This window comes from Elephas maximus, chromosome 12 (genome assembly GCF_024166365.1).
Source record: "Elephas maximus indicus isolate mEleMax1 chromosome 12, mEleMax1 primary haplotype, whole genome shotgun sequence".
Taxonomy (NCBI): Eukaryota; Metazoa; Chordata; class Mammalia; order Proboscidea; family Elephantidae; genus Elephas; species Elephas maximus.
The window spans coordinates 37795938-37817750 of NC_064830.1; the positions used below are offsets into that span (position 1 = coordinate 37795938).

At 38.1% G+C, this 21813-nt stretch overlaps 1 protein-coding gene across 1 annotated transcript in view; it reads left to right on the forward strand.

Annotated features, from left to right (window-relative positions):
* Positions 1 to 21381, forward strand: part of TDRD15 (tudor domain containing 15) — a 36480-nt gene extending 15099 nt beyond the window's left edge. The window contains exon 2 of the mRNA XM_049903984.1: positions 21281 to 21381. Within this exon, the coding sequence (XP_049759941.1) occupies positions 21281 to 21381 (101 nt within the window). The remainder of the gene's footprint in view (positions 1 to 21280) is intronic.
* The last annotated feature ends 432 nt before the right edge of the window (positions 21382 to 21813 follow it).

Sequence of the window (21813 nt, forward strand, 5' to 3'; positions counted from 1 at the left end):
ATGATAGCTAAATTAGGACATTGCCAGATAAACCAAAATTAAGGGAGCTTTTAAAAACCAAACCAGAATTACAAGAAATACTACAGGAAATCATTCAGTTAGAGAACCAACAACATCAGACAAAAACTGGAGTCAGATACCAACTCAGGTAAAGAGCTCTCAATAATAAAAGCTAAAAGACAAAACAGGAAAAGGGAGATACCAATCTGTAGATGACGACCATGTCAAAACAATAAAAGGGGGAGTAAATGGTATAGGTATAGAACTTTAAAATGGAGAGGAAGTCAAGGTGATATTAAGTAATAAAAGGTTGGTTCAAAATTAGGAAGATAAAGGTAAATTTCAAGGTAACCACAAAGAAAGTTAACAAACCTGCTCATGAGAATAAAAAGGAAGAAAGTCTTGGGAAACACAAAATGTATAACAAAAGTAAAGAAAATCCACAAACAAAAGGAACTCAGCACATGAAAGTAAGAGGAATGAAGAAAACGTCAGCCCCCACACAAAAAAAGTACCACAATATCACAGCAATAAACTCATGCCTATTGATAACTACATTGAATGTAAATGGCTTAAATGCACCTGTAAAGAGAGAGTGGCAGAATGGATAAAAAAGGATAACTCATCAATATGCTGTCTACAAGGGACACACCTTAGACAGAAAGACAAATATATAAAATGATGGGAAAAAACATATCAAGCAAACAGCAACCAAAAAAGGTCAGGACTGGCAACACTGATCTCAGATAAAATAGACTTTAAGGCAAGATCAACCATAAAAAGACAAGGAAGGACATTATATAATGATTAAAGGGACAATCAACCAAGAAGATATAACCTTAATAAATAGGTCTGCACCCAAGGATAGGGCTCCACCACACATAAAGCAAACTCTTAAGAACACTGAAAAGAGAAACAGTTCCTCAATAACAGTAGATGTCAACACACCACTCTCAGTGGAGGACAGAACATCTAGAAAGAAACTCAAAAAGATACAGAAGACCTAAAGGCTACAATCAACCATCTTGATCTCACAGACGTATATAACACTCCACCCAACAGCAGCAAATATGCATTTTTTCCAGCACACATGGAACATACTCCAGAATAGACTGCATTTTAGGCCACAAAGCAAGCCTCAGTGAAACTCAAAACATTGAAATAATACAAAGCATTTTCTCTGGTCACAGTGCTATAAAGGTAGAAATCAATAACAGGAAAAACAAGGAGAACAATCAAATACATGGCATCTGCATAACACGTTGCTTAAAAACAACTGGATAAGAGAAGAAATCAAAGAGAGAATAAAAAGATTCATAAAATTAAATGAGAGTGAAAATACATCATACCAAAACCTTTGAAACACAGCAAGGGGAGGGCTCAGTTAATAGCTATAAATGTACACACCAAAAAAAAAAAAAAGGGCCAAAGTGAAAAAGTTAGCCCTACAACTAGGACAAACAGAAAGAGCACAAGAAAAGAAGTCCACAAGCGCCAGAAAAAGGAAATAATAAAGATTAGAGCAGAAATAAATGAAATAGAGAACAGAAAAACAATAGAAGCAATCAACAAGACCAAATGCTGGTTCTTTGAAAAGATCAATAAAATTCACAAACCATTGGCCAAACTGAAAAAAGAAAAGAGGGGAAACAAGCCACATAAGAAATGACATGGGGGGGGGGGATTAAAACAGACCCAACTGATATAAAATGGGTCATAATTTTGAAAAACCATACTTGAACAAAATTGAGAACCTAGAGGAAATGGACAAATTCCTAGAAACACACTACTTACCTAAACTAACACAAATAGAAAATTTGAACAGACCCTTAACAAGAGAAGAGATCGAAGAGGTAATAAAAATAGTCCCAGCAACAACAAAAAAGCCCTGGACTGGATGGCTTCACTGGAGAATTCTACAAAATATTCAGAAAAGAGCTCACACCACTACTACTCAAACTATTTCAGATGATAGAAAAGGAAGAAATATTCCTGAATTCATTTTTTGAAGCCAGCTTAACCCTGATACTAAAGCCAGGCAAAGACACCACAAAAAGGAGAAAATTACGGCCATATCTCTCATGAATATACATTCAAAAATTCTCAAAATTCTAATCACAGTTTAGCATCATATCAAAAAAAATAATACACCATGACGAAGTGGGATTCATACTAGGTATGAAGGATAGTTTAGCATTACAAAATCACTAGCTGTAATCCACCACATAAATAGATCAAAGAATCACATGATTATCTCAGTTGATGGAGAAAAGGCATTTGATAAAGTCCAACACACATTCCTGATAAAAACTCTCAATAAAATATGAATAAAAGTGAAATTCTTCAGCGTAATAAAGAGCATATATATGAAACCGACAGTTAACATCATTCTCAGTGGAGAGGCTGAAAGCATTCCCCCTGAGAACTGGAAGAAGACAAGGATGCCCTTTATCACCACTCCTATTTAACATTGTGCTGGAAGTCCTAGTCAGAGCAGTAAGGCAAGAAAAAGAAATAAAGGGCATCTAAATTGGAAAGGAAGAAGTAAAACTATCCTTATTCATAGATAATATGACCCTGCACATAGAGAAACCCAGATATTCCTCAAGAAAACTACTGGAACTAGTAGATTCATCAGAGTAGCCAGATACAAGATCAGCATACAAAAATCAGTTGGATTCCTATACACCAGCAAAGAACTTTGAAAAGGAAATTGGAAAAGCGATACCATTTATAAAAAAAAAAAAAAAATCTGTTGCCATCGAGTTGATTCCAACTCATAGCAACCCTATAGGGCAGAGTAGAACTGCCCCATACGGTTTCCTGGTGGATTAAAACTGCCGACCTTTTGGTTAGCAGCTGTAACTCTTAACCACTATGCCACCAGAGTTTCCATACCATTTATAATAGCCCCTAAAAAGATAAAATACTTAGGAATAAATCTAACCACGGATGTAAAAGTCCTATACAAAGAAAACTACAAAACACTATTGCAGGAAGCCAAGAGAGCTACATAAATGAAAAAGCATACCATGTTCATGGATAGGAAAACTCAACATTGTGAAAATGTCAGTCCTACCTAAAGCATCAGGTGGATCTTGGCAGATAATACCAGAAAGATGTTTACCTGTGTTTTATTGTCTTTGCAGAGGCATTTGACTGTGTTGATCGTAACAAATTACGGATAACATTGGGAAGAATGGGAATTCCAGAACATTTAATTGTGCTCATGAGGAACCTGTGCATAAATCTATACACAGTTTGAAAAGAACAAGGGGATACTGCGTGGTTTAAAATCGGGGAAGGTTTCTGTCAGGGTTGTATCCTCTCACTGTACCTATTCAATCTGTATGTTGAGCAAATAATCTGAGAAGTTGGACTTACACGAATAAGAACATGGCATCAGGATTGGAGGAATACTCATGAACCTACGATATGCAGATGACACAGCCTTGCTTGCTGAAAGCAAACAGCTGGAAGCACTTACAGACAAGGGTCAAAACTACAGGGTTCGGTATGGGATACACCTGAACATACAGGAATAAAAAATCCTTACAACTGGACCAATAAGCAACATCATGCGAAATGGAAAAAAGATTGAAGTTGTCAAGAATTCCATCTTAACTGAGATCCACAGTCAATGCCCATGGAAACAGCAATCAATAAATGACATGACATATTGCATTGGGCAAATATGCAAAAGACCTTTTTAAAGTGTTAAAAAGCAAAGATATCACTTTAAGGACTAAGGTGCACCTTAACGAAGCCATTGTATTTTAAGTCACTGTCTTAGTCATCTTAGTCATCGGAATTGACTCGATGGCGCTGTTCTTTGTTTTTGTTTTTTTTAGTCATCTAGTGCTGCTATAGCAGAAGTACCACAAGTAGATGGCTTTAACAAAGAGAAATTTATTTTCTCGCAGTCTAGTAGGCAAGAAGTCCAAATTTAGGGCGTCAGCTCCCAGGGAAGGCTTTTTCTCTCCTTTGGCTCTGGAGGAAGGTCCTTTTCGTCAGTCTTTCCCTGGACCAGAAGCTTCTCTGTGCAGGAACCCCAAGTCCAAAGGACGTGCTTTGCTCTCAGTGCTCCTTTCTTGGTGAAATGAGGTCCCTTTCTCTCTCTGCTCACTTCTGTCTTTTATGTGTCGAGAGATTGCCTCAAGACAGAATCCAATCTTGTAGATTGAGTCCTGCCTCACTAACACAACTGCCACCTATCCTCCCTCATTAACATTATAGAGGCACAATTTATAATATATAGGAAAATCGCACAATACTGGAATCATGGCCCAGCCAAACTGATATACACATTTTTGGGGGGACATAATTCAATCCATGACAGTCACCTCACATGCAAGTGAAATCTGGACAGTGAATAAGTTTTACTGAAGAATTGATGCTTTTGTGTTATGGTGTTGGCAAAGAATATTGAATATACTGTAGACTGCCAGAAGAACAAACGGTGTCTTGGAAGAAGTACAGCCAGAGTGCTCCTTAGAAGTGAGGATGGTGAGACTTCATTTCACATACTATGGGCATGTTATCAGAAGGGACCAGTTCCTGGAGAAAGATACCATGCTTTGTAAAGTGGAGGGTCAGCAAAAAAGAGGATGACCTTCAATGATATCAGTTGACATGGTGGCTGCAACAATAGGATCAAGCATAACAATGATTGTGAGGATAGTGCGGAACAGGCAGTGTTTTGTTCTCTTGTATGTGGGGTTGCTAAGAGTCGGAACTGAGTCGATGGCACCTAACAACAACAGCCCAAAGTGATCTCCCAATATAATGAAATCCTGATCCATGTATCAACAGCATTCTTTAACAAGATGGAAAAACTAACCAACTTTATATGGAAAGGAAAGATGCCTTAGATAAGGAAATCATTATTGAAGAAAATGAATAAAGCAGAAGCCTCACACTACCTGATCTCAGAACCTGTTATACAACCATGGTAGTGAAAACAGCCTGGTACTTGTGCAATGACAGACACGTAGACCAGTGGAACAGAATTGAAAACCCACATGTAAATCCATCTTCCTGTGGTCAGCTGATCTTTGACAAAGGACCAAAGCACATTAAGTGGGGGAAAGGACAATCTTTTTATTAAATAGTGCTGGCAAAACTGGATGGCCATCTGTAAAATAATGAAACAGGACCCATACCTCACCCCATGTACAAAAACTGATTCAAAATGGATCAAAGACCTAAATATAAAGCCTAAAATGATAAAAATCATGGAAGAAAAAATAGGAAAGACTCTAGGGGCCCTAATGCATGGCATAAATACAATACAAACCATAAGTAACAATGCACAAACCCCAGAAGAGAAACTGGATACCTGGGAGCGCCTAAAAATTAAACACTTATGGTCATGAAAAGACTTCAATAAGAGAGTAAAAAGAGAACCTACAGAGTGGAGAAAAAATTTTGGCTATGCCACGTCTGACAATTTTCTAACCTTTAAAATCTATAGAATACTTCAGTGCCTTAAAAACAAAAGGACAAATAATTCAACTAAAAAATGGACAAAGAAGATGAACAGACAAAATACCAAAGAAGATATTCAGTCATCTAACAGACACTTGAGGAAATGCTTGCGATCATCAACCATTAGAGAAATGCAAATCAGAATTACAGTGAGATATTTTCTCACCCCAACATTACTGGCATGAATAATAATAATAAAAAAAACCAAAATAACAAATGTTGGAGAGGTTGCAGGGAGATTGGAACTGTTATACACTGCTGTGGGAATGTAAAATGGTATAACCACTGTGGAAAATGATGTGGCAGCTCCTTTAAAAACTAGAAATACTGTGTTGTCCATCAGTCCCACTCCTAGGAGTATATCTTAGACAAATAAGAGCCGTCACGTGAATAGACACACGCACACCCATGTTCACTGCAGCATTATTTACAGTAGAAAAAAGAAGATGGAAACAACGTAAGTGCCCACCAGCAGATGAATGGATATAAAAATTATGGTACATACCCACAATGGAATACTGTACAGTGATAAAGAATAATGATGAATCTGAAAAATATCTCACAGCATGGATCAATCTGGAGGGCATTATGCTGAATGAAGTCAATCACTAAAGGATAAATACTGTATGATGGCACTATTATAACAACCCAAGAAAAGATTTATACACAGAGGAAAAAAAAAAAACTTTGATGGCTACGAGTGAAGGAAGGGCTGGGGAGTGGAAATCAGTAACTAAATAGTAGAGACATTAACTTTGGAGAAGGGAAAAACACATATTGCTGAAGTGAGCACAACTTGACCAAGGCAAAGTTGTAGAAGCTTTCTAGACACATCCAAACACCTAGAGGGAACGAGTTGCTGGGGCTTATGGCTGGGGACCATGGTCTTGGGGGACATCTGGGTCAGTTGGTATAACAGTTCAGAAAACGTTCTACATCCAACTTTGGTGAGAGTGTTTGGAGTTTTAACAGCTTGTGAGTGGCCACCTTAAATATGTCTATTGGCCCTATCACTTTTGGAGCAAAGGAGAATGCAGAAAATCAAAGACACAAGGGAACTATTAGTCCAGAGGACTAATGGACCCCATGAACCACAGCCTCCACCAGCCCAAGCCCAGAAGAACTAGATGGTGCCTGGCTACCACTCCTGATCACTCTGACAGGGATCACAATAGAGGGTCCAGGACACAGTGGAAGAAAAATGTAGAAAAAAATTCAAAGTCACAAAAAAAAATCAAGTACTGGTTTGACAGAGACTGAAGGAATCCCTGAGACTATGGCCCCGAGTTACCCTGTTAACTCAGAACTGACGCCACTCCCAGAGTCCTTCTTTGAGCCTTAGAATAGATAGGCCTATAAACCAAACATTAACACATGTGAGGAATGTGCTCCTTAGTTCAGTCAAGTATGTGAGTCTAAATGGGCAATATTGCTCAAAAGCAAAGATGAGAAGACGGGAGATGACAGGAAAACTGGATGAATGGACGTGGAGAACCCAGGATGGAAAGGGAAAGGGGGAGAATGACACATTGTGGGGATTCCAACCAATGTCACAAAACAATCTGTGTAAAAATTTTTGAATGAAAAACTTAATTTTTGCTGTAAACTTAACCTATCACACAACAAAATAAAAATGTTTCCAATGAAATATATGCAGTGGTAATTTGATATTATCATCCTTTCAGAAATTCTAGAACAAGCTCTTCTTAAATTTTGCATCAGGGTCCTGGACAAAGTAGAAGAAAATGTAGAATGAAATTCACTTTCACAAAAAAAAAAACAAAAACAAAAAACCTGACTTAGTGGTCTGACAGTGACTGGAGGACCCCTGAGACTATGGCTTCCAGACACCCTGCTGACTCAGAACTGAAGCCACTCTGGAAGTGCACATTTCAGTAAAAGATTACATAGGCCAGTAAGACAAACAGTGACAAGTGAGGAATGTGCTTCTTAGTCCAATCAAGTATGTGAGACCAATTGGGCAACATTTGCCCACAAGCAAAGAAGAGAATGCACGAAGGGACAGGAGAACTAGAACGGACGTGGGGAACCTGGGGTCGAAAGGGAGAGAGTGCTGATACTTTGTGGTGACTTCAACCAATACTACTAAACAATTTGTGTATAAATTTTTGAATGAGAACCAAATTTGCATTGTAAACTTTTATCTAAAGCGCAATTAAAAAAAAAAAATTACATCAGAAAAAAAAAAAAATCCCAGCACTGTGACACAGAACCTGAACTCAAACCAATTAGGGAATTTTTAAGTTGGAATAAGAGGAAGAAACTCCATGCGTATCTCATAAAACCTGCATTACAGCAACAGATCTGGAATATCTAGGTGTTTCAGAGCCAACAATTTCACTTTTCTGCCACCCAGGCACCACTAACAGGAGAAAGGATACCTCTGTATCATCTAGGAATATTTCCTTACCTGCCAAAAGTAAATGACATTCCCCTGAGGAATCCAACCCTTGCAATTTCCTAGAGGTTTAATGGGTATTCACTACTCATCTTCTGCCTTGCACAACACAGATATGGAAGGAAGAGAGCAACACACTAACTTAGTTTTATTTAATGGATTATTGGTCTTGTCTTTCCTCTAGAATGCCCTTACATTTTATTCTTGATGTAGAAACCATGGTGAACCTTTAAAAATATGATTCAGATCATCTCAGTCCTCTCTCAGAGCTCTGTCTTGGCTTCCTGTTTCACTCCATTGTTTTTACAATGGCTCATAAGGCCTTTATGGCCTGGACCCTGGTGGTCTCTTTAACATCTTCTGCTCTCCTTTCACTCACTCTGCTTTGGGAGCGCTGGCCTCTTTGGTGTTCTTCAAATAGAAGAGACCACTCAAAGCCTTTACATTTAATGGTTCTTCTCTATGGAAGACTGCTCTCCTTTCAGATATTCATCATTCACCACTCCTTCAAGTCTTCGCTCAAATATGATCTCAACAGGCCACACCCCTTACACACATACCTTATGCCCCTTTTCTGCTTTATCTTACCCATAGCACTTACTGCCTTCTAACTACTAAATATGTTTTGTCTGCCTCCTGCTTCATCAGAACAGCGGTTTTTGTTTTTCTTTCTTACTGCCTATTTGCTATTACATCTTTAGTTCCAAAGTCATAAGATATATTCAATGAATATTCATTGAAAGAAAGAATTAAGTTCCTACTATGCTGAAAAAAATTAGTGGGCTCAATAATGTTACCACTATATAGACTCCATGATTTTAGTCCCAAAGCAGCAACTGACAGTCTTTGGAAGTAATAAAGTATCAAAGAAAGAATGTGAAATTAGATAACAACAAATGTTGGAGAGAGTGTGGTAAGATTAGAACCCTTATCCATTACTGGTGGGACTATAAAATGGTAAAACAACTGTGGAAAATGGCTTGGTGCTTCCTCAGAAAACTGGAACTAGAACTAATTTATGACCCAACAATCCCTTTCCTAATTATATACCCGAGAGACCTAATATAAGAGGCACAAACAGACATACACACTTGTATTCACTGCAGCATTAATCACAATATTAAAAAAGTGGAAACAACCTAAGTGCTCATCAAAGAATGGGTAAGTAAAATGTACATACATACAATGGAATACTGTGCAACAATGATGAGTCCTCAAAACATGCTATAACATGGTTGGATCTGGAGGACATAGTGTTAAGTGAAATAAGATAATTACATTAAGAATCCCACTTTCATAAGAAGACAAGAATAGAAATATCTAGAGATAGACCAATGTTCCTTGGTGGTTAACAGCAGGAGTGGGGAGGGGGGGAATCACATTCTAGATTGTAGATACTTGTTATTTTTGGTGATGGGACAAGTAGCACCAAATGTGGGTGTAGTGGGCACAGCTTGACTAAATAAATGATGTCACCGAGAATTGCTCAAGAGACAAGGATCTTTGTTCTAAAGAATTTGACATATAATTTGAGAACAACAGTAATGACCCAAAAATGAGTGTATGGTCACATATGTATGGGTATAGGCATATAGGTATGTGGGTAAGTATAGGTGTATGATATGTGTACGCAGATAGAAGTATCTGTGTTGTTACGTGCTGTCGAGTTGATTCCAACTCATAGCGACCCTGTGTACAACAGAGGAAACGCAGTTTTATCATCCTTGCTTCTAAGGAGCATTCTGGTCATACTTCTCCGAAGACAGATTTGTTTGTTCTTATGGCAGTCCATAGCATTTTCAATATTCTTCACCACCACCACAACTCAAAGGCGTCAGTTCTTTGTCTGTCTTCCTTATTCCACATCCAGCTTTCAGATGCGTATAAGGCGATTGAAGACACCATGGTTTGGGTAAGGCGCACCTTAGTCTTCAGGGTGACACCTTTGCATTTTGATAGGAAACCCTGCTGGCTTAATTGTTAAGAGCTACAGCTGCTAATCAAAAGTTCAGTCTGAATCCACCAGGTGCTTCTTGGAACTCTTATGGGGCAGTTCTACTCTGTTGTATAGTGTCCCTGCGAGTCAGAATCGACTCCACAGCAATGGGTTTGGTTTTTTGGTTTTGCAACAGATTTGCCCAATGCAGTGCATCTTTTGATTTCTTAACTGCTGCTTCCATGAATGTTGATTGTGGATTCAAGTACAGTGAAATCCTTGACAACTTCAATCTTCGTTTATCATGATGTTGCTTATTGGTCCAGTTGTAAGGATTTTTGTTTTCTTTATGTTGAGGTGTAATCCATACTGAATGAAGGCTGTGGTCTCTGATCTTCGTCAGTAAGTGCTTCAAGTCCTCTTCGCTTTCGGCAAGCAAGGTTATGTCATCTGCTAATGCAGGTTGTTAATGAGTCTTCCTCCAGTCCTGATGCCCTCCTTCTTCATGTAGTCCAGCTTCTTGGGTTATTTGCTCAGCATACAGATTGAATAGGTATGGTGAAGGGATACAGCCCTAACACACACCTTTCCTGATTTTAAGCCACTCAGTACCCCTTGTTCTAACGACTGTCTCTTGATCTATGTGCAGGTCCCTCATGAGCACAATTAAGCGTTCTGAAATTCCCATTCTTTGCAGTGTTATCCATAATTTGTCATGATCCACACAGCCGAATGCCTTTGCCTAGTCAATAAAACACAGGTAAACATCTTTCTGGTATTCTCTGCTTTCAGCCAAGATCCATCTGACATCAGCAAGGGTATATATATCCCTGGTTCCATGTCCTCTTCTGAATCTGGCTTGAATATCTGGCAGTTCCCTGTCAATATGCTACTGCTGCAGTTGCTTTTCAATGTTCCCCAGCAAAATTTTACTTGCATGTGATATTAATGATACCCCTCATGCTTCTGTCAGTTTGTCATACTGTGGGGGCTTGGGTGTTGCTGCGATGCTGGAAACCATGCCACCGGTATTCAAATGCCAGCAGGGTCACCCCTGATGGAGATGTTTCAGCTGAGCTTCCAGACTAAGACAGACTAGGAAGAAGGACCTGGCAGTCTATTTTTGAAAAGCATTAGCCAGTGAAAACCTTATGAATAGCAGTGGAACATCGATATAGTGCCAAAAGATGAGCCCCTCTGGTTGGAAGACACTCACAATATGACTGGGGAAGAGTTGCCTCCTCAAAGTAGAGCTAACCTTAATGTGGATGGATTAAAGCTTTCGGGACCTTCATTTGCTGATGCAGTGTGACATAAAATGAGACAAAACAGCTGCAAACATCCATTAACAATAGAATATGGAATGTATGAAGTATGAATCTAGGAAAATTAGAAATCATCAAAAGTGAGATGGAATGCATAAACATTGATATCGTAGGCATCAGTGAGCTGAAATGGACTGGTATTGGCCATTTTAAATTGGACAGTCATATGGTCGTCTATGCCAGGAATGACAGCTTGAAGAAGAATGGCTTCACATTCATCGTCAAAAAGAACATTTTAAGGTCTGTCCTGAAGTACAGTGCTGTCAGTGATAGGATAATATCCATACCCCTACAATGTAAGACCAATAAATATGACTATTATTTGGATTTACACACCAAATACTTAAGCCAAAGATGAAGAAATTGAAGATTTTTACTAACTTCTGCAGTCTGAAATTGATCGAACATGCTACCAGGATACATTGATAATTATCAGTGATTGGTGATAGAAATGATGCCTGAGATCACATGATAGAATTTTACAAGACCAACAACTTCTTCATTGCAAATACTTTTTTTTGCCAACATAAACGGCAACTATACACATGGACCAGATGGAATACACAGGAATGAAATCGACTACATCTGTGGAAAGATACTATGGAGAGGCTCAGTATCATCAGTCAGAACAAGGTCAGGGGCTGACTGTGGAACAGACCACCGATTGCTTACATGCAAGTTCAAGTTGAAACTGAAGAAAACTAGAACAAGTCCACGAGAACCAAAGTACGACCTTGAGTATATCGTACCTGAGTTTAGAGACCATCTGAAGAATAGATCTGACGCTTTGAACACTGATGACTGAAGACCAGATGAATTGTGGAATGACATCAAGGACATACATGAAGAAAGGAAGAGGTCATTAAAAAGACAGGAAAGAAAGAAAAGACCGAAATGTGTGTCACAAGAGACTCTGAAACTTGCTCTTGAACGTTGAATAGCTAAAGCGAAAGGAAGAAATGACATAAAATTGCTGAACAGAAGATTTCAAAGGTGGCTGGAGAAGAGAAAGTATTATAATGAAATGTGCAGAGATCTGGAGACAGAAAACCAAAAGGGAAGAACACACTTGGCATTTCTCAAGCTGAACTGAATAAAAAATTCAAGCCTTGAGTTGCAATATTGAAGGATTCTACAGGGGAAATATTAAACGATGCTGGAAGCATCAAAAGAAGATGAAAGGAATACAGAGTCACTATACCAAAAAGAATTGGTCGACATTCAACCATTTCAGGAGGTAGCATATGATCGAGAACTGATGGTACTGAAGAAAGAAGTCCAAGCTTCACTGAAGGCATTAGCGAAAAACAAGGGGCCAGGAGTTGATGGAATAGCAATTCGAGATGTTTCAACAAACAGATGCAGCACTGGAAGTGCTCACTTGTCTATGCTAAGAAATGTGGAAGACAGCTACCTGGCCAACCAGCTGGAAGAGATCTATATTTATGCCTATTCCCAAGGAAGGTGATCCAACCAAATGCAGAAGTCATCAAACAATGTCATTAATAACAGCAAGAAGTATCTGTATGTTTGTGTAAGTACAGGTATGTGTGTGCAGGAACATATATTCATGGAAGACTTAGTTATGGGTACTTCTCTGACATATAACAACTGTGGGATTATTTTTCTAGATTTGAAGGCTTAGGACTTCAGTCTCATGGGACAGCTCAGTCAAATGGCATAAAATAGTTTACAAAGTTTATGTTCTGCATCCTAGTGAAGTGAGTAGTGTCTTGGGTTTTAAAAGATTGAGAGCAGCCATCTAAGATACAAGAATTGGTGTTGTCAGGAGCAAAAGAGTTAGAAGGATACCAAAGTCTCCTAGTATACAGGGATGATAACCTAAATAAGCCAAGTCCTCATCTACCATGAGACCAGAAGAACTAGATGTTGCCTGGCTACCGCTGCTTACTTTTCTGATCAGGGCGACCATAGATGGACCATGATAGAAGGGGAGAAAAACACAGAACTCAAATTCTTAATTAGTCCAGGTTTACTGGATCAGTTGAGACCATAGTATTCCCTGAGACTATCGCCCTGAGATACTCTTTAAGCCTCGAATCAGAACTATCCCTTGACATTACCTTTTAGCAAAATATCAAAGTAGCACAGAAAGGATATTACCTGTAAGTACTGTGCTCTACTAAAAAACCGTCTATTATGAAACCAAAAGATGAACATTTACCCTAAAGCAAAGATGAGTAGATAATGGAGCAAGGAAACCAGACTACTAGAAATGGAACAACTAGAATGCAATTAAAGAAAATGTTGACATGTTGTGAAAAATGTGACTAGTATCACTGAACACTTTGTATGGAAATTGTCAAATGGGAACTAATTTACTGTGTAAACTTTTACCAAAAACAGTAACATTTTTAAGAAATAAAAAAGAGAGAAAAGAACATGAGACTAGGAGTCTCCACTAAAACTAGACATCAACATTCCCTGTCTTACTTTCACAGGATTACTGTGAGAACCACGTTGGATCATAATATGAAATTACTTTCAAAAAGTGTTACCAATGTAAGATATGGTGCTTTGACAATAGTTTGGGCTCAGTGGTTACTGCAAAAGAGCTTATGGCTGTGTGGAATCTCATGCTTTGGCTCTTGGGTGGCGTACAGTAGTAGAAAATTGAAACTGAACCCCTCATGTATATCATTGTTGGCTTGCCCTATATGCTAGTGATGTTCTGTTCTTTGGCAGCAAGTCTACCCTACATGAGGGAGGTTTTACATTATATCCTTGACCTCAGTAAGGACTGGTACTAGTGTACATAAATGGCTTTGGCACCAGAAAAGAATACCAAATGAACTAAAACATTGAAATCTTAATATTAGCCAGTATTCCTTGAGAGTTTCAATCACAGTGATGGGCATCGTGGTAAACACTTCACATGCGTTGTATCATTTAATACTCAAAACACTCCTAAAAGAAGGGGTATTATTATCTCCATTTTATATTTAGAGATGAGAAATAATAAAGCTTTGGAGGAAAATGTAACTTGCATAATGCCATAGAGCTAGAATTTGTACTAACCTGTCTGAAAGGGAAAACTTAACCACTATGCTGTAGAAAATCCCCAAATTGTAGTAGCCAACCCTCCAGGTATCAAGTGTCACTGGCTTCTCTAAGATAAGCCCATATTTGAAGAGATTGAGAACTTGAGATTCAGTAACAAGCATTTCATTTTATTTGAATGCCTTTCAAATTTTTAAATGAAATCATTTATACATAAAAAATGTGTGATTGATGAGATAAAAGGAAGAATAACAAAGACTCCTGTAGGCTATTAGCCTTGTAGACTTCTTCTCTGAGCTTTTGGTTACCTTCTTACTCTTTTGGAAACCCTGGTGGCATAGTGGTTAAGTGCTATGGCTGCTAACCAACGGGTCAGCAGTTTGAATCCACCAGGCGCTCCTTGGAAACTCTATGGGGCAGTTCTATGCTGTCCTGTAGGGTTGCTATGAGTCAGAATTGACTCGACGGCACTGGGTTTGTTTTTTTGTTTTTTCTTACTGTTTTGCTCCTGATAAGTAGAGACTAATAGTTGTATCTTAGTTGGCTGCTGGCAAACTTTTAAGACCCCAGATGCTACTTAGTTCACTAGGATGCAGACCACGAACTTTGTAAAGTGTATTATGCCAGTTGACTCAGTTGTCCTGTGAGACTATGGTCCTCAGCTTTCAGTCCAAGAAAACCAATCTTGGAAGGTGTTTGGTTATGTCTGAGGAGTATCTGTAGTTGTGTCTTCAGTGAATATGTCTGAATTTACACGTATAGACACTTTCATCTGTTCTCACATATGGATACATCTGTACCTACCTGTATATATCTATAGCCATTGATGTGCGATTATACACTCCGGTTTTTGGCCGTCGTTGAAATTATTGCCATCTTATGTGTATCAAATTCATTAATACAGGCATCCTTTTCTCTTGAGTGCGTCTCAGTGACATTATTTACTTTGATCATGTTGTGCTCACTATACCCACATTCGGTATCCTTTTGCCCATCAGCAAAAATAACAGGATTCTACAGTCTAAAGCCTGCTTCCCTCCCACCCCTCTCCTGTTACTGGTAACCACCATTGAACTTTGGTTTCTTTATATATATCTATTCTTGTCTTCTTATAAAAGAGGGATCATACAGTATTTGTCTTTATTGTGCTTATTTCACTTAGCATTATGCCCTCCAGGTCTATTCACGTTATACGTTTTATTGAGTCATCACTGCTCTTTATGGTGTGTGTAGTATTCCATTAATATATATGTACCACATTTTGCTATCCATTCCTCTGTTGATGGGTACTTTGGTTGTTTCCATTTTTTTGCTATTGTGAATAAAGCTGCAGTGAACATAGGCATGCATATGTCTTCTCCTCTCACTGCTTTTAGGTCTCTAGGGTATATGCTGGAGCTCTAGTGGCACCCTGGTTAAACATTTGGCTGCTAACCAAAAGGTCAGCAGTTCGAATACACCAGCCACTCTTTGGAAATCCTGTGAGTGGGATTGCTGCTTCATAGGGTGGTTCTATTTCTAGTTTTTTGAGGGAGTGCCACACCATTTTCCATATTGGTTGTACCATTTTACAGACCTACCAGCAATGCATAAGGGTTTCAGTCTTACCACATCCTTGTCAACATTTGTTTTTACCTCTTTTTTTTTTTAAGTGCCATTTTAGCCAGGGTGAGATGGTATCTCATTTTAGTTTTGATTTGCATCTCTCTAGTGGATAATGGGAGTCCTGGTGGCACGGTGGTTAAGAGCTCGGCTGCTAAGCAAAAGGTCGGCAGTTCGAATCTATCTGCCACTCCTTGGAAACCCTGTGCGGCAGTTCTACATGTATCCTGTAGGGTCGCTATGAGTTGGAATCGATTTGATGGCAACGAGTTTGGTTTGGTTTTGGTAGCAGATAATGATCATAAGCGTCTTTTCATCGTTTGTTGGCTGCTTAGATGTCCTCTTTGATGGGGGTTCTATTCATGTCCTTTGCCCATTTTATAATTGGGTTTTTTTGTTGTTGAGTTGATGCTTTCTATAAATTTTAGAGATGAGCCTCTTGTCAGATATGTTGTTTCCCAAGATTTTTTCTTAGTTTGTAGATTGTCTTTTTTACTCTTTTGATAGTCTCTATTGATGAGCATAAGTTTTTACTTTTATGAGGTCTCATTTATGTATTCTATCTTTTGCTATTCATGCATTTGTTATCCTATTTTTACTATAGATTAGGTCCCATAGCTTTCTCCTTATGTTTTCTTCCAGGAATTTTATAGTTTTACATTTAACAATTAGTTCTTTGATCCATTTTGAGTTAGTTTTTGTGTATGGTATAGGGTATGGTTCCTGTTTAATTTTTCTGCAACTGGTTATCGTTTTGCCAGCACTATTATTATTTTTTTCCTTTTTGTCTGTATTGCCCGAGAATTTTTTTTTTTTTTTTGGCTTAAACTTTTCTTAATACTATTATTTTGTTACTGTCATTGAGAATGTACACAGCAAAACATAGAACAATAGTTTCTACATGTACCTTTTAGTGACATTGATTATATTCTTTGAGTTGTTCAACCATTCTCCTCTTCCTTTTCCAAGTTGTTCCTCCCCTACTAATATAAATTCACTGCCTCCTGAGGTTTCTGTGTAATCTTTCAAGTTGCTGTTAATTTGATCCCATATAGACAGTTTTTAAAAGAGTATAATGGTCAAGACAAGCTTTTTTTTTTTGCCTTTTTTTAATTGTGCTTTAGGTGAAGGTTTCTCATTAAACAATTAATACACATATTGTTTTGTGACATTGGTTGCCAACCCCATAATGTGTCAACACTCTCCCCTTCTCACCTTGGGTTCCCCATTGCCAACTTTCTGTCCCCTCCTGCTTTCTTGTCCTTGCCCCTGGGCTGCTGTGTCCATTTAGTCTCTTTTTGCTTTATGGGCCTGTCTAATCTTTGGCTGAATGGTGAACCTCAGGAGTGCCTTCAGTATTGAGTTAAAAGGGTGTCCAGAGGCCTTACTCCCGGGGTTTCTCCAGTCTCTGTCAGAGCAGTATGTTTGGTTTATTTTTGTGAGTTAGAGGTTCTACATTTTTCTCCAACTCTGTCCGGAACTCTCTATTGTGATCCCTGTCAGAGCAGTTGGTGGTGGTAGCCGGGTACTATCTAGTTGTGCTGGACTCAGTCTGGCAGAGGCTGTGGTAGTTGTGGTTTGTTAGTCATTTGGACTAATATTTTGTTTGTATCTTTGCTTTTCTTCATTCTCGATTGATCCAGATGGGGTGGGACAAATGGAGTATTTTAGATGGCTGCTCATAAGCTTTTAAGACCCCAGATGCTACTCACTAAGGTAGGATGTAGAACTTTTTTTTTAATAAACTATGTTATACCAATTGAGCTAGATGTCCCTCGAGACCATGGTCCCCAACCCTCACCCAGTGATTCAGCCCCTCAGGGAGTTTGGATGTGTGAAGACAAACATTTTTACTAGTTAAGCAAAACTGTTGTTTAAGGTTTAAAGATTATTTCAGAGCAGTGGTTTCAGGGGTTTCTTAAAACCTTCGTGGCTCCAGGAAGTCTAGAGTTCCTGAGAATTTGAAATTTTCTTCTACATTTTCCCCCTTTTGATTAGGATTCTGTATGGAATCTTTGATCAAAATATTCGGCAATCGTAGCTGGGCACTATCTAGTTCTTCTGGTCTTATGGCAAAGGAGGCAGTTGTTCATCAAGGCAAGTAACCACACATTCCATGTTCTTCTTCAGTTCCTGATGCTTCTTCTTCCTCTGCTGTTCCAGGAAAGTAGAGACCAATTTGTGATTTGGATGCCTGCGTGCAGGCTTTTGAGACCGTAGATACTACGCAGTGAACTAGGAGGTAGAAAAGAAGCACTAAACATCTAGTAGTGCTAGCACCATTTACCAAAGACCCTGTTTCTGCCCCATTGAATGGACATTGACTCCTTGTCGAAGATCAGTTGTTCATAGAGGGCTGAATTCATTTCTGGGTTCTCAATTCTATTCCACTGGTATATGTGTCTGTTGTTGAACCAATACCAGGCTGTTTTGATTTCAGTGGCTGTGTAGTATGTTTTGATATCAGGGAGTGTGTGGCTTCCTTTGTTCTTCTTCAGTATTGCTTTGGCTATTCCAGGTTTCTTTCCTTTCCATATGAAGTTGGTTTTTTCCATTTCATTAAAGAATGTCATTGGGATTTGTATTGGGATTGCATTGTATCTGTAGATTACTATAAGTAGAATTGACATTTTCACTCTATTAAATTTTCCAATCCATGGGCATGGAATGTCCTTCCATTTATGTTGGTTTCCATTTATATTGGTAGTAGTATTTTATAGGTTTTATTGTATGTCTTTTATGTCCTGGTTAGGTTAATTTCTAGGTATTTTATCTTTATGGGGGCTATTGTAAATGTTTTTTTTTTTTTTATTTCTTGTTTGGAATACTCCTTGTTAGTATAAGGAGCCCTGGTAGTGTAGTGGTTAAGCACTTGGCTGCTAACCGAAAGGAAAAATGTAGCAATCTACTTTTATAAAGATTACAGCCTTGGAAACCCTATGGGGCAGCTCTACTCTGTTCCGTAGGGTTGCTGTGAGTCAGAATCAACTCGATGACCATTGGTAGGTAGGTAGGTTAGGTAGGTAAGTTAGGTAGTGTTTAGGAACCCAACTGACTTTTATATGTTGATCTTCTACCCTGCAATGTTGTTGAATTCTATTAGTTCCAGCAGTTTTCTTGTGAAATCTTTAGAATCTTCTGTGTATAGGATCACGTCATCTGCGAGTAGAGATAGTTTTACTTCTTCCTTTCTGGTTTGGATACCTGTTCTCTTTCTTGCCTTATTGCTCTGACTGGGACTTCCAGTACGATATTTACTAAGAGTGGTGATAATGGGCATCTTTGCTTCCTTCCTCTTCTCAAAGGGAAGCTTTTAAGTCTTTCTCCTTTGAGTATAATTTTGGCTATTGGTTTTGCATATATGCCCTTAATTATGTTGAAAAATTTCCCTTTTCTATTTTGCTGAGGGTCTTTATCAGGAAAGTGTGTTGAATTTTATCAAATGCCCTTTCTGCATTAATCGATATGATAATATGGTTCTTTTGTTACATTTATGTGGTAGATTACATTGATTGATTTTCTACTGTTGAACCAGCCTTGTAGTCCTCGTATGAGTCCCTCTTGATCATGGTGTATGAATTTTTTGATGTGTTGCTGAATTCTGTTGGTTAGAATTTTCTTGAAAAATTTTACATCTATGTTCATGAAGGATATGGTCTGTAATTTTCTTTTGTAATGTCTTTGCCTGATTTAGGTGTCCGGGTTATCCTTTCTTTATAGAAAGAGTTAGGGAGTGTTCTTTCCTCTTCTGTTTTTGAAGAGTTTGAGTAGAATCAGTATCAGTTCTTCTCTTTCTGTTTGATAGAATTCCCCAGTATAGCCATCTGGTCCTGGGATTTTTTTTTTTTTTTTTTTTTTTTGATGAAATCTTCAGTCTCTTCTTTTGTAATGAGTCTGTTTAGATTTTCTACCTCTATTTGTGTTAGTTTAGGTAGGTTGTGTGTTTCTAGGAATTTTTCCATTTCATCTAGGTTTTCAAATTTGTTGTAATACAATGTTGCATAGTAATCTGTTATGGTCCTCTTTATCTCAGTTGGATCTGTTATAATGTCTCCAGTTTCATTTCTTAATTTGGTTATTTGCCTCATCTTGTTTTTTTCTTTTGTTCTTAAAATATTTCCATTCTAGTGATTGAAACAAACAAGTAAACAATTATAAAAAGACTGTGTGGTATATAATAAAGGTATATAATGGATGTTTTTGGATCACAGAGGATAGTATGCCTAACATCCTGGAATTGGGAAACTAGCTCAAAAGGATTTACTGTACAAAAATGTGATTTGTGAGCCTCTTTAAAGGTAAGTAGTATAGTTGGCCAGAGAACTTAGACAAACATAGAAGGAAAGACATTATAAAAAGTGTAGTTCAACCTAGCCAAGTAGACACATTGCAGACTATTTTTCTTTGAAAACATTTCGTCTCCTGTATTCACAAATAATAATTTCTAATAGGTATGCAGCTTGAAGTTGAGAGGTATTTTCTCTTAGCATCCGAGGATTTTGTTCTGCTGTCTTTTGAATATCGCTTTTGATGCTGAGAAGTCTGCTGTTAGTTTGGTGGTCATCCTTTTTTTTTTTTGATATTATTGGCCTGTTCTCTTTGGATCCTTTACTTCTTCACTTTGTATTTAGTGTTCCACACATGGCATATTACAGGGATATCATTTATTTCTTTTTATTTGTCCTTCTTGGGGCTCTTTGGGATTCCTGAATCTAAAGATGAGTATCTTTGTCAATTTTAGAAAATTCTCAGCCATTGTGAGTTCTTCTCGTTAGTATGCAATGACTCTTAACATATTTTCCATATATAAGTCTCTTGCGCTGCATTCTGAGTAATCTGTCTTTCCAATTAAATTATTCAGAAGTATTTGTGGTTTATTTTTAGTTGATATTTTTAATCAATATGGTTTTCATTTCTGGAAGTTCTGTATTTTTTAAATTTTCAAATCTGTGTGGTCACTTTTATTCTTTCCTCTTCTATCATAGTTTTAATGTCTTCTTTTAACACTTTCAATATATGAGACATACTTATTTTTATATCCTTTATCTGATAATTCTGGTATCTACAGTCTTTAAAGATAAGATTTTGTAGTTTATTATTTCTGTGGACTTTTAAAATTATTATTGCTTGTTTCCCTATATGTTTTATGACTTTATTTAAACATATATTCCTTGGGATTTTATTAGTGGAAGTTCTTTAATATCTGAATTTAAAATGCTTTTCTTTCTAGTAAGAATTTGCATTTCATCTGCCAAGTGCCTAAGGGCACTACAAACCCAAAAGCACTTTAAACTTCTGACTTGGAGTTTTTTCAGGTGTTCGCGTAGTGTGAATTCCAGCTGCAAACCCTTGAATGTATATGCTTAAGTGTGGGAAATTATTAGAAAGAATTCTAAAAAGAAAAAAAAAATTTACTGGCGCCAAAATCCTGAAACATGCAAATAAACCCGTTTTGTGCTTATGTGGATTACTTTTTTCTTTCTAATTCAGCCACTTGCGGGTATCGCTCTTTGGGATCAGGCCTTATTCGACTTCTGATCCCGCTGGATCCTCATGCAGTTCACCATATGCACTTTACCTTGTACTTTTGAAACCCAGGCTCTAGTGCTTCAGGTATCAGGAGGTGCACTCCAGCACTTGTCTACCTCTGTGGATTAACATTTTCTTGTGGTTTCTTGGAAGAAGTACAGCCAGAATGTTCCTTAGAATCAAGGATGGTGAGCTTTCTTCTAACATACTTTGGACATATTATCGGGAGGGATCAGTCCCTGGAGAAGGACATTGTGCTTGGTAAAGTAGAGGGTCATCAAAAAAGAGGAAGACCCTCGATGAGATGGATTGACACAGTGGAGGCAACAATGGGGCAAGCGTAACAATGATCATGAGGATGGTACAGGACCGGGCAGTGTTTCATTCTGTTGTATATAGGGTTGCTATGAGTTGGAACTAACTCAGTGGCATCTAACGACAACAACAAGTGGTTTCTGATTTCTGAAAATTTCTCTTATTTTCAGCCATGTATT